This window comes from Solanum pennellii, chromosome 5, assembly GCF_001406875.1.
Source record: "Solanum pennellii chromosome 5, SPENNV200".
In the NCBI taxonomy this organism is placed as follows: Eukaryota; Viridiplantae; Streptophyta; class Magnoliopsida; order Solanales; family Solanaceae; genus Solanum; species Solanum pennellii.
In genome coordinates, this window is record NC_028641.1 from 48219462 (window position 1) to 48233422 (window position 13961).

Sequence of the window (13961 nt, forward strand, 5' to 3'; positions counted from 1 at the left end):
TAGAATGTTGTGGGGTTTGTCCCAACATTCATCTTAGTGTTATAGAGGCTTCATAGACAGATAGACACTCAGAAAGTCTAGCTTTTTGTCTCTCTATATTTTTAGATATTTTATTATGAGACTTAAGTGTCATTTTGGCCAAGCTATTTTAATTCAAGTTACTTCATGAGATTGTCTTCTTATATTGAGTTAAGTCTTACGCTAAGTTAAGTAAGTCAGGCCAAGGGTTCGCTCAAGGTCAGCAATGGTCATTAGGTGTCGGCCACGTCCAGGGTGTACGCTCGTGGCATGAGACTAATCTGAGGTCACCTTGACCCAACATCCATAAAATCCACAAGAAACTAACTCAACGCCTAAAAGACTAAAACAAGGCCGCGACCTCTCAAAAATGAACCATGGCCTCACCTAGGCCTATATCCCCGGAATTCAACGGAACTCACACAATTTCTATCCGAGGTTCTGAACCCCGAATATTGACTCAAGTCAACTCAAAGACTAAATTTTTGAAATTTCACTACTTAGGACCTCAAATCCCCAAAAACTCCGAATCTAAAATGACAACTCTCACAGCCTAATTCCACATTTTGGGATTGATTGAATCGTTGAAATTCCATTCCGACAATCAAAACTTAAAAAGATTCTAAAAACCACTTTTAAAGCAACTTAGCCTTTCAAGATGACCAACTTAAAAATTTCTCAACTTTTAATTGAAAGTTCAAACTCGATTTTCAAAACTCAGCATTAAAGACTCGGGGTCGATAGTGAAAGGGCCAAAATGGTAAATTCAGGAAAACCTTTAAAAATGACTGACCGAGTCATTACAGTAACGGTTCTCCTATCTAGGTTTAGAGTACGTACCTGCACAACCCGATAAATTAGAATGTGATAAAAAACTTAACCAACTAAACAACTAAAAATCTAAGCCAAGATTCATAATTAAAATCATTGACAGAAAATTTGCGGAAATAATTCCCCTAGAATTTGAAAGTCATGTATCAAAACATCTAACATAGTCTAGAACATAGGGATGCAACCCCAAAGAAAAGGAATCTAAGTCTGAACAATGGACTAAAGAAAGTAGATGAATCCATGATAGTCGGAAGAAGCAGTTTACTCATAGATTCTGGAAACGTCTGTATCACAACTATGATCGTGCAACAGCCATCGGAATACACCTTGTACCCAAAAATTAAACAAGTGCAATATCACTACACAAAAACAAAAGTGTACTAGTAGGTTCAGTAGTAAACTCCAAATATATGAATATGCACATATAATTATAACTTAGTAAAACATGTATAACCCAAGTCAGTGGATATAAACAAGACCCAGTCATCAACCTGACTTAACAACTATATAAAACATTTACAACCTCATAACAACAACAAATATATAAGTGATTCCACACATCTTCCAAGTAACTCCAGCCACCTAAGGATCCCTAAGATATCATCTACGATATTAAACATGCAATTCCGATCTACACAAGAACCACTCCAGCATTTGAACACAATAATTTGGTCACTCATGGACCAACATGTAATAATTACAGAACAAAATTTTTTATTCAAAACAAAGTTTAAGATTCTGAAATGGGCATGACAAAGGTGTTGGTGCCAGAGTTGGCGAGGAACAGTTGTAGAGGCAACTTGAAAAACAAATAGGAATATTTATTGTAAAATTGGGCTATTCATAGAGTTCGTTTCTATTGCGACCGGATACCAGCGGAGCCTATGTTTTAAAGTCCTTCACAAAGAAACAAAATGAAAAAATAAATAAAAAATCAACGGAGGTCAGATTATGTTGAATTTTTTTTTATATTGAAAGAATATTTTATTTGAAAACTAGGTAGTTCACACAAAGTATCGGTTAGTCTGAAAGCATTATTTGATGCAATTAAATCAGTAGAACCGTAGTGAGTAATTGAGATTCTTTTACAATCACCCATAGGTATGCCTTCTGAACCATTATATTCTTCAAAATTGATAGGCTCTGCTGTGACATGATACGTAGCACCGAAGCTGACAATCCATTAACTTGTTGCAGCTTGGTTACTTGAAGAAAATTTGTCGATACTGTGAGTTGCAAACATTTGCAGCATGACCCTGTTTGTTGTATAACTGATAACAAACAGGTTTATTGGTGTAACACCCTTATGCAGGAGCATTTGTACAATTATTGGAATACCATTGTGAGTTGTTATTGAAATGATGAACAGTGCGGTTGTTGGAATTGGTGCATCCGTGAATGACCTATGCATCAGTTATTGCAACTGTTTCTTTCTTCAATTCCTCATGTTGAGGAAGTGTTCATAATCAATTAGTTTTGCATACAACTCATCATACTGCAAGATGATGAAATCTCTTGATCGAATTGCGGCGGAAATCTCATGAAAATCTTATTCGAACACTTAGTATTTTCAATACTAATTCATTATTGGTAAATGAAGCACCAACAGTGGCAAGCTCATTGCAAATAGAGGGCACTTGATGGAGATAATCGGGGATTTAGCAGGAGTCTTTTGATAGTCACCGTGACCTGAGAATTCATGTTTGGGACTTGTTGACATAATCCAAGAGCACAAATACCAAGCAAGTTTAACATTGAAGGCAAAAGCAATAGTTGAATTAACCGTAGGATCAACAGGAGCCATTATTGTTAGGACCGAAAATAAGGAGATGTAAATGCGGAAGCTAGCAAAGCAAACCTCAAAAGACCACTAGTAAGAAGACAACGAGAAATATATCAAAAGACACAAAGATTTTACGTGGTTCGGTCAATCGACCTACGTCCACAAAGGAGATGAGCAATCCACTATAAATATGAGAGTACAAAATACAGGGGGAAACAACCTCAACCAATTCACTCGGAATACATGGGAGGTTCACACAAGTGATAACGTATCAAGCTTGTGACCCACAAATTCTCCCTATAACCAAAACTCTCAAAGCCCTTAAGACTACATTGTGAATGCTGATTAAGTTAGAAGGAACATGCCTCTATTTATAGAGTCTTAACCTTTTCCTACAAGAAAAGGATTAGTCAATCCAAAACCTTTTCCTACAAGGAAAACCTATTTATGGTAAGAAATTAGGGCAAATAAAACCCAACAAATCTCCCCCTTGGCCTGAATTTCTGACAAAATAAATTTGTCCACCTTCTTTACTTAATCTTCAACAACTTGCTTCTCCTCTCCATAATCTCCTTTGCAAAATTTGTGTCTCAACACAGAGAACCTCTCTTAAACAATTTCTCCGACAAAATTTTCATTGCTGTCAAAAAGGTTGTGGCTAGAACTACGCCCGCCAAGATGAACACCTCTTTCTAACCTGGTTCAATAATCGATTATCGAACCACTGAACCTGACTCCGTCATTGAATCTGGCTCTGATACCACTTGTTAGGACCGAAAATAAGCAGGTGTAAACGCGGAAGCTAGCAAAGCAAACCTCGAAAGACCACGAGTAAGAAGACAACGAGAAATATACCAAAAGACACAAAGATTTAACGTGGTTCGGTCAATCGACCTACGTCCACAAAGGAGATGAGCAATCCACTATAAATATGAGAGTACAAAATACAGAGAGAAACAACCTCAACCAATTCACTCGGAATACATGGGAGGGTTACACAAGTGATAACATATCAAGCTTGTGACCCACAAATTCTCCCTCTAACCAAAACTCTCAAAGCCCTTAAGACTACATTGTGAATGCTGATTAAGTTAGAAGGAACATTCCTCTATTTATAGAGTCCAAAACTTTTTCGTACAAGAAAAGGATTAGTCAATTCAAAACATTTTCCTAAAAGGAAAACCTATTTATGGTAAGAAATTTAGGACAAATAAACCCAACAATTATGGCATTTTGGATCAATTGATTCTAGCAAAACCAAGTGTTGTACCCACTTCTTTACTAATTTGTGTGATAGTTGATTAATGAGCGGGAGAAGATCCGAACTTATTGTGCCCACACATGATCATGGAAATCTGGGCATTTCAGGTAGAAAAGTTTGAGCTGCCAAGAAGCTTTATCAGCAACTAGATTAAATAAAACAACAATATTAGAGTTGGTGCCGTTGGACTCCGCATTTCATATGTTCTCAAGCATGTTAAGAGTAAGTTTGTGGTGGTATATAGTCAGAGGATCGGATGGGATTTTTTTTTTTTGGGGGGAGATTTGACATGTGAGCTATGAAACCATACAACTAAATGAGCAAAATGAAGCAAATATTCGAGAAGGAAAACGTTAATAATTATTAATATTAACATTATAAATTTGGTCCAAAGAATATACCAATTACTGATTTGACCAAATCCGAAGGCAAAGTCGCACAAGAACGACATTGTTAAGAGATGGGAGATGTTCTTGATCTCTCTGCAATAACGAAAAATAACAATGTGTATTTAATTTATAATGCATTGACTTGAGCAATATGCTTGTGAGGTTGGCTAACTGCTGGATGCATATGAATATATTAATGAAATGAAGCTTATCATGTCAATGTTTGATGAAATTTATAAGGTGCTTGCAGAATTTATGGCAGTCTTCAAATGAAAAATATATATTACGTTCTATCTAAAATTAACCCGAAAGGTCGCCTTCTACATGCATACATCTAAATATAAGGCACTCATGTACAAACAAGTTTCGGCGAGTATGATTTCAGTGATAGTTATATATGGATGACATTAACTTCCTTCAATAACAGTATTGTCTTCGAGATGATAGCTTTCTTCGACAGTACTATTGTTTTGATTTTTTGAAGATCACTAATTTTTCTCATTTATAAAGAGGTGAATCTCTCACCTTGTTCATCAAACATACGGAAACTTGTTAATGAATTTTTCCTCTCTTATTTTCAGTCTCTCATAAGAATAAAGGAATACATCAGATATTTGTTTAATCATAGTTGAAGTTTTCATTACTGCATATATATATATACGTGTGGAAAAAATGGCATGTGAAGGGTATGCTTCAAATATATCAGCCAAAAAATAGAAAAAAATTTGACTTGCATTCGATGTGTTTCATGCTCTGAGGAAAAGCAAGTGAGGTTGTTCTTCAGCGAGTTTATGATTTTTCACTTCCACAACCTGGTAAAACACGGAATTTTTATTAACACAAAAATAGATTAACTTAAGTTACAAAAGAAATTTATTTTTTACCTGAAAGCCAACATTTTGATAAAGCTTTTGTGCAGGTCCATTGTTTGTATGTACATGCACAAACACCTTTTCTGCACCTATTACACAAACAACAGATTTAGTCTTTTCGTGATTGATTCTACAACTGTTGCATCCAAATTATATTGCTTACCATATTCTTTAGCCAATCTAATAGCAAAATGCAACATGTTTCTTGCAACACCTTTCCTTCGAGAAGATTTCAGAACACATAAATTTGCAATATAACCATATCTATTAATGGATGATCTCTCAATGTTGCTCAAATCAGGGGCATTCACCCTTCCCTGTTGAATTGAAGACATTTCAAATCTTGGCGGGAAAATTGTTACTTATTTATTCAGATTAATTACCCAGGGAAAAGACTCTCCACTTGACAAGTGCCCGATGATTAAATCTAGTGTCCCAACGACACTGTTAAGTACTGTATGTCCGATAATTTTATCTTCTGCCCGTACCTGTTGATGTCAACAGTACATATCAGATATGATGAACTAAAACAAGTTTGAAGCTGTTAGGTTATTAGCATTTTAATATTACTATTTAACATATTAAATTGCTTTATTTTGGAATTATAAGAATGAACATTGGAATGGATGACTTCTACATCATCCATTAGCATTGGTTATCCATCAATGTATTTCATTCTTAATTCCTCCATTACTCATTGTAACCTATGTAACTCCCATTGTAACCTATGAAACTCCTAAGGCCATTATCTTCACTATTTACTACCTCCATTATCTTCCTATTCAATGCTAGGAAGACTTCTTGTAGTATAAATAGTGGTAGTCTTCATTTGGTTTTAGACACACACAATTCATAAGAGAAAACAAAGAGTGAAAGAGTTAGTCTAAAAGAGAGTTCTTATTAGTTGAAGGGAGGTGTTCTTTTTTGTGGAGCTTTGGACTCAACTCTTGTCCAGAGTTGTTGAGTTATACTTTGTGAAGGCTGTTGTATCCTGGAGGGGACAAGTCAAAGAGGACTACTGCTGGACCGGTGAAAACATTTGCTGCAGTGGGCTTGAATCTCCTTAAAGAGAGCGAGATATCCGCGCCTCAGCCTGAAGAGATTAATTTCTTCATTTTATTTTCAATTGTAATATTGCAATTTTATTATCTTGTAAGTTTTTTCACTAACAATTTTAAGGAGATTCAAGGATGGCTACAATTGAAAAAACCGCGGATGTCAAGATGGGAGATCTTAACAAGCCATTTCGGTTCAATGGTAACCATTTCAAGAGATGGAAGGGTAAAGTACTTTTCTACTTAAGTCTTCTCAATGTTTCTTATGTATTAACTGAGAAGAATCCAAATAAAGAAGACATCACCACTATGAATGATGATGAAACTATTTCTCATCTAGAGAAAGTGGAAAAGTACGATGGTGATTCCTATAAGTGTCGGTATTATCTTCTTAATTGTCTATCTGATAATTTTTATGATTATTATGATAGAACTTACTCTAGTGCAAAGAAAATTTGGAAGGCATTGCAGAGTAAGTATGATACCGAAGAGGCTGGAGCGAAAAAATATGCAGCTAGTAGATTTTTTCGTTTCCAAATGGTGGACAACAAATCAGTGGTAGATCAAGCTCAAGACTTCATCATGATTGTTGGAGAGCTTAGGTCCGAAGAGGTTAAAATTGGAGATAACCTTATTGTTTGTGGCATAGTGGATAAACTTCCACCTTCTTGGAAGGAATTTCAAAAAACTATGCGCCACAAACAAAAGGAAACCTCTCTTGAAACCTTGATAATGAAAATCCGCATGGAAGAAGAAGCAAGGGGCCAAGATGCACTTTTACAAACAGAAGAGAACAACATCACATCGAAGGTAAATTTAATTACTTCGAATAATGCTACTCCTGAAACTCACAAAAATACTTCTTTAAAGCCTAAGAAGAAAAAATTCAAGAAAAATAATGGTAGACCTCCCAAGAAAAATAATGGTGAAAATCACCAAGCACAAAATCAACAAGTTCAAGAAAAGGGACCATGCTTTGTTTGTGGCAAGAGTGGGCATATTGCTCGATTTTGCAGATTCCGGAAACGTGGTCCTAACCCTCAGGCAAACGTTACCGAAGAACCTTTTGTGGCGGTGATTACCGACATAAACATGGTTGAGAATGTTGATGGATGGTGGGCTGATTCTGGTGCAAACCGTCATGTCTGTTATGACAAAGACTGGTTTAAAAAATATACTCATTTTGAGGAGCCCAAAACCATCATGCTTGGTGATGCTCACACTACTCAAGTGCTTGGAAAGGGAGATGTTGAATTGTGTTTTACTTCTGGAAGGATATTAACATTGAAAGATGTACTTTATACTCCTTCTATGAGAAAAAATTTGATGTCTAGTTTTCTTCTTAATAAAGCAGGCTTTAAACAGATTATTGAATCTGATCAATATGTAATAGTGAAGAAAGGTATTTTTGTGGGGAAGGGGTATGCATGTGATGGGATATTTAAGTTGAATGTTGAAATGAATAAAACTTCTACTTCTGTTTATATGCTTTCTTCTACTAATTTTTGGCATGCTCGTTTGTGTCATATTAATGATCGTTATGTTGGAATCATGAGTAGTTTAGGATTAATCCCAATGGTTAAAAAGAATTTTGAAAAGTGTGAGGCTTGTAGTAAAGCCAAGATCACTAAAAGGCCTCATTTTCAAGTTGAAAGAAAAACTGATTTGTTAGAATTAGTTCATACTGATATTTGTGAACTTGGTGGAATTCTAACTCGTGGAGGTAATAGATATTTTATCACTTTCATTGATGATTTTTCTAAGTTTACATATGTTTACTTGATGAAAAATAAAAGTGATGCTTTTGAAAATTTCAAAACTTATCTCAATGAGGTTGAAAATCAGTTTGGAAGAAAAATAAAAAGAATTAGAAGTGATAGAGGCCGTGAATATGAATCAAATGAGTTTAATTCTTTTGTTAGATCATTGGGAATAATTCATGAAACTACTCCTCCTTACTCTCCTTCGTCTAATGGAGTAGCAGAAAGGAAAAATAGAACTTTGGTTGAATTGACTAATGCCATGCTTATTGAGTCACATGCACCTTTAAATTTTTGGGGTGAAGCTATCTTAACTGCTTGTTATGTGTTGAATCGTGTGCCTCATAAAAAGTCTAAATTGACACCTTTTGAATTGTGGAAAGGTTACAAGCCAAGTTTGGGATATCTAAGAGTTTGGGGTTGTCTAGCCTTTGTGAGGCTAATGGATCCCAAGATTACAAAGTTGGGTAAGAAAGTTACTACTTGTGCTTTTCTTGGTTATGCTTCAAATAGTACAACCTATAGATTTTTTAATCTTGAAGATAATATTGTAATAGAATCTGGTGATGCTATTTTTCATGAAAATAAATTTCCTTTTGATACTAAAAATAGTGGGGGTCAAAGGATTGAACAAAATATTTTGTCACTACCTAGTTCTTCTACTTCAACTTTGAAAAATAAAGAAGTTGTTGATTTTGAGTTAAGAAGAAGTAAAAGAGCTAGAGTAGAAAAAGATTTTGGTCCTGATTTTTATGTGTTTAATGTTGAAAATGACCCTCTAACTTTGAAAGAAGCATTATCTTCACATGATTCTATTTTTTGGAAAGAGGCTGTAAATGATGAAATGGAATCTCTAATTTCTAATAAAACTTGGAAGTTAGTTGATTTACCACCGGGTTGTAAAACAATTGGTTGCAAATGGGTCTTAAGGAAAAAGTTGAAACCGGATGGTTCTATTGATAAATACAAGGCTAGGCTAGTTGCAAAAGGTTTTAAACAACTAGAAGGCCTAGAATTTTTTGATACTTTTTCTCCGGTAACAAGAATTACATCCATTAGACTTTTAGTTGCTATGGCTGCAATTTTTGATTTGCAAATTCATCAAATGGATGTAAAAACTGCTTTTCTAAATGGAGACCTAAATGAAGAAATTTATATGGACCAACCCGAGTGTTTTGTTGAAGCAGGCCAAGAAAGCAAAGTATGTAAACTTACTAAATCCCTATATGGCTTGAAACAGGCACCAAAGCAATGGCATGAAAAGTTTGATTCCTGCATGATTGAAAATGATTTTAAAACAAATGAGTGTGATAAGTGCATATATCATAAGTCTTGGAATAATTCACATGTGATCATTTGCCTATATGTTGATGATTTGTTGATCTTTGGCTCTAACATGAATGTTATTGATGAAGCTAAAAATGTTCTTAGAAGTCATTTTGATATGAAAGATCTTGGTGAGGCAAATTTTATTCTTGGAATAAAAATAACAAGAACATGTGAGGGGATTTTCCTTGACCAGTCACATTATGTTGAGAAAATTTTGAAAAAATATAACTTTCATGATTGCAAGCATGTTGCTACTCCTTTTGATTCAAGTGTTCACTTATTTCCTGTTGAAAGTGAAAATGATGTAATAAATCAAAAGGAATATGCTAGTATAATCGGAAGTTTGAGATATGTGACTGATTGCACTAGGCCTGATATTGCATATGCAGTAGGAGTACTTGGCAGGTTTACAAGCAAGCCAGGTAATGAACATTGGCATGCTATAACAAGAGTTATGAGATATTTAATTGGAACGAAAAATTGTGGTTTGTTCTATAAAAAATATCCTGCTGTACTTGAAGGCTTTTGTGATGCGGATTGGAACACTTTGTCAGGTGATTCCTGTTCTACAACTGGTTATGTCTTTACTTTAGGTGGTGGTGCTGTTTGTTGGAGATCAAAAAAGCAAACTATAATTGCTAACTCTACCATGGAGGCTGAACTAATTGCTTTAGCTTCAGCTAGTGAGGAAGCGAATTGGTTAAGAGATTTATTGTTTCAAATTCCTTATTTTGAAAAACCAATTCCTCCTATTTTAATTCATTGTGATAGCACCGCTGCAATTGGTAGAGTTCAAAACCGTTATTACAACGGTAAATCCAGACCTATAAGGAGGAAACACAGTAATGTAAGATCGTATTTGACAAATGGTACCATTAATGTTGATTATGTCAAATCTTGTGATAATCTTGCAGATCCTCTTACGAAGGCCTTAACAAGAGAAAAGGTCTGGAGCACATCGAGGGGGATGGGATTGAAGCCTACAAATCCTTGAGTCATATATGAGGAAACCCAACCTGGGGACTAGAGATCCTATAACCAGGTTCAAAGGGAAAAACTAATCATATGATGACTTGTTGTGAAAAATGCACTATTTTTTTCCCTCCCTATGATGTGAGTGCATTGTTTCCTGTAGTTTGTGAAGGTTGAGTTGATAAAACTCTTAATGAATATCTGTAGCCCGTATGGGTGGAGTGTTAATCTTACAGGAGCACTCTCGACAGATTTCACCTATGTGATGTGTGGAAGTAGGTCGCTTCCTATGAGAATGGGGCTTATTCTCAAATGCACTCATGAAACCGGGATAGCACATGGCCATAACGTGCTGGCTGTTAAAGCTCATGTCAACACCTTGATTATTATGTGTGAGCAGTGATATTTTATTTCCCTTAAGCAGTCATAGTTCAAGTCTGAGACCACTACGACTCTGGAGTAAAAGTTACTGTTTCACTAAGTGGAGGTTCAATGCAGAGCACACCTTCATTATGCATAGTAGTCTTCCTTCAACTGATATACTCTCTTATCTAAATATTAAAATGAGTGGGGGATTGTTAGGTTATTAGCATTTTAATATTAATATTTAACATATTAAATTGCTTTATTTTGGAGTTATAAGAATGAACATTGGAATGGATGACTTCTACATTATCCATTAGCATTGGTTATCCATTAATGTATTTCATTCTTAATTCCTCCATTACTCATTGTAATCTATGTAACCTATGTAACTCCCATTGTAACCTATATAACATATGTAACTCCCATTTTAACTTATGTAACCTATGTAACTCCCATTGTAACCTATGAAACTCCTAAGGCCATTATCTTCACTATTTACTACCTCCATTATCTTCCTATTCATTGCTAGGAAGACTTCTTGTAGTATAAATAGTGGTAGTCTTCATTTTGTTTTAGACACACACAATTCATAAGAGAAAACAAAGAGTGAAAGAGTTAGTCTAAAAGACAGTTCTTATTAGTTGAAGGGAGGTGTTCTTTTTTGTGGAGCTTTGGACTCAACTCTTGTCCAGAGTTGTTGAGTTATACTTTGTGAAGGCTGTTGTATCCTGGAGGGGACAAGTCAAAGAGGACTACTGCTGGACCGGTGAAAACATTTGCTGCAGTGGGCTTGAATCTCCTTAAAGAGAGCGAGATATCCGCGCCTCAGCCTGAAGAGATTACTTTCTTCATTTTATTTTCAATTGTAATCTTACAATTTTATTATCTTGTAAGTTTTTTCACTAACAGAAGCTAATTTTCTTGCAAGACAAGAGTTGAAGAAAAATAATATTATGTGAAGGTAAATTTCTGTTTACAGATTTATTTATACCGCAACAATGCAGGTGCATCTTTGCCCAATTTGTGATTTGCATCTTCTTTTCAAGGCATTAAACTCCTGCATAGTGGAACTATGAGATATTATGCACTGCGCATACGTTTTTCATGTAACACTTGTAAATTACCTGCTCTGCATATTTCCTTTTATAGTTATTGACGAATCTGCATTATCAAAGACGAAAATGATTAAAGATTTCGTGTGGTTAACTATCCAATCCGACCCATTAGCTTTTGACTTACCTGATTATTCGTGAAGCCAGAGGTTTTTATTAACCCTTTTTTTTTTTAATCTATGATAAGTATGGTTGGATTGGATATTTTATCCGATCCTACCAAAGGTAGGGTGTGTTGGTTTATGGTATAATAATAATACCATTATTGCATAAAAATTGTCATAATATGATGGATCATTTATATTAATTAAAGTAGGATATAAAGAATTCATATAGCCAATTCCGACTAGTTGATTAATGATTCATTTATATGCATACTTTTCATGTGCATAACAGGGTAGGGTGCATACCGATCATTTTGGCGATTTTCCCAGTGAGATTCAGCTCGCAGCCATGCTGCTGTCTGTCAATTATTGAAGCTAAACATAGTGAAAACACAAGCTATTGGATCTTAAATTATGAAGAAGGATACTAACCCAATATTCTTCATCAAGCACTGCTTCATGTGCCATGAACTGATGTCGATTTTCCTGATCCAACACTTGTTCATCCAATCGATCAAAATGGAGATTCCATGTGCATGTTGATTCAGTCTCAGATTGTGGAATGGCATATCTCAATTCTCTAAATACTTGTTTCTTCCCCTTGCTTGAGGAATTGAGATTCGATGATCTTCCTGACATTATCAAGAATGCTGAAATACTCTCATGTATTGCCCTTTTAGAAAAAGAATTTGTGAGGTAACCACTAGAAGTAGCCATTGTTGACGTTCTCTTCCAAAATTAATAATTAGGATCTTTCTTGATTCTTGAGCACCAAACAGAGAGCACTAACTCAATAAAAGTAATTTTATTTTCCTCTTTTTGTCTCACTTTCTACCTTCAACTTCTCATATTAGAGTTGCACAAAACTATATTTAATCACAAGTGTGGATAAAGGAGGAGATATTAATCACAAGTGTGGATAAAGGAGGAGATATAGCACACTGATTGATTTTTACTTTCTTACTTCTCATATTGAGGTAAAACTTATCTGCATGGTATGTTTATATTAAATGAATACATAATACATACATGCTTTGTGTTGAAACTTATTGTCCATTTTACTTCATTAAATTACTGACATTATTTCTTTTCCTTTGCTTACTTTAGTATATTAACAATATCATAAATTCCACAATTTCTAGAAAATTATTTATTTTATAAAAGTATTCTCCATAAATATGATAGAAAGGATATAAAAAAATATACACATAAATTGAAATATGTTGTTTGCAACAAATTTTAAACATATGGAAAATAAACAAACCATACAAATAAAATATGAAGAAACATAATTTTATTGATTAAGATAGCGGGTACAATTCTGTTGATCCCTTGATTCTACTCTCCAAGATTTATCCATGATTCGAGGGCCGTTAGTGGCGTATTTCTCGAACTAGGATGATTTAGATTTGACCTCTCCGTATGAATAATCCATCAATTTGTGGAGTATTCGAGATCTTGATCTCTTTATGGATTTTTCGAGATGCCTTTTAAGGGAATTTAGTACCCTTTATATAGGCATAAACTAGGGTTTAAGGTTGAGTAGCCTCCAAGAATCCTTATCTGAGTTGAACACAATTTGTAGAGTCCCAAATTAAATTGAACGCATCTTCTAGAGTCCCACAAAATTTCAATGTCTACAAATGCCCCCTGCTTCAAGGCTTGACGGAGTGTAGACTTGTTGAAACTCAAAGACGAGGCTTGAAGTACTCATGCTTCCACCTTTGCAGTTTCAGATTTTCAGATTTGATTTAGGAGAGAAGAGATGAAGGGCAGATTTGGTCCCACTGGGCGTGCCAATTTGTTTGCAACAAATTTTAAACATATGGAAAATAAACAAACCATACAAATAAAATATGAAGAAACATAATTTTATTGATTAAGATAGCGGGTACAATTCTGTTGATCCCTTGATTCTACTCTCCAAGATTTATCCATGATTCGAGGGCCGTTAGTGGCGTATTTCTCGAACTAGGATGATTTAGATTTGACCTCTCCGTATGAATAATCCATCAATTTGTGGAGTATTCGAGATCTTGATCTCTTTATGGATTTTTCGAGATGCCTTTTAAGGGAATTTAGTACCCTTTATATAGGCATAAACTAGGG

The 13961-nt window shown here is 35.0% G+C and overlaps 1 protein-coding gene across 5 annotated transcripts; it reads right to left on the reverse strand.

The window, feature by feature from the left end:
- Window positions 1–1160: 1160 nt before the first annotated feature.
- Window positions 1161–12831, reverse strand: LOC107018720. 5 transcript variants are annotated; one of them, XR_003578184.1, is made up of 11 exons: window positions 12285–12831; window positions 12159–12211; window positions 11761–11797; window positions 11628–11693; window positions 9185–9241; window positions 5538–5642; window positions 5318–5471; window positions 5167–5243; window positions 5017–5094; window positions 4295–4375; window positions 1161–1175 (listed from the first exon to the last, which is right to left on the reverse strand). XR_003578184.1 is itself a non-coding variant. In XM_015219273.2 (10 exons), exons 1-9 carry the CDS (start codon window positions 12567–12569, stop codon window positions 5029–5031), a joined length of 900 nt encoding a protein of 299 aa, XP_015074759.1. In that variant the 5' UTR covers window positions 12570–12831; the 3' UTR covers window positions 4231–4375; window positions 5017–5028. The 5 variants fall into 5 exon arrangements, 4 of the variants coding, with proteins under 4 accessions (XP_015074759.1, XP_027772714.1, XP_015074760.1 ...); XM_015219273.2 differs by lacking the exon at window positions 1161–1175 and having other exon boundaries at window positions 4231–4375; XM_027916913.1 differs by lacking the exons at window positions 1161–1175; window positions 4295–4375 and having other exon boundaries at window positions 4829–5094; window positions 12285–12830.
- Between the last annotated feature and the right edge of the window lie 1130 nt (window positions 12832–13961).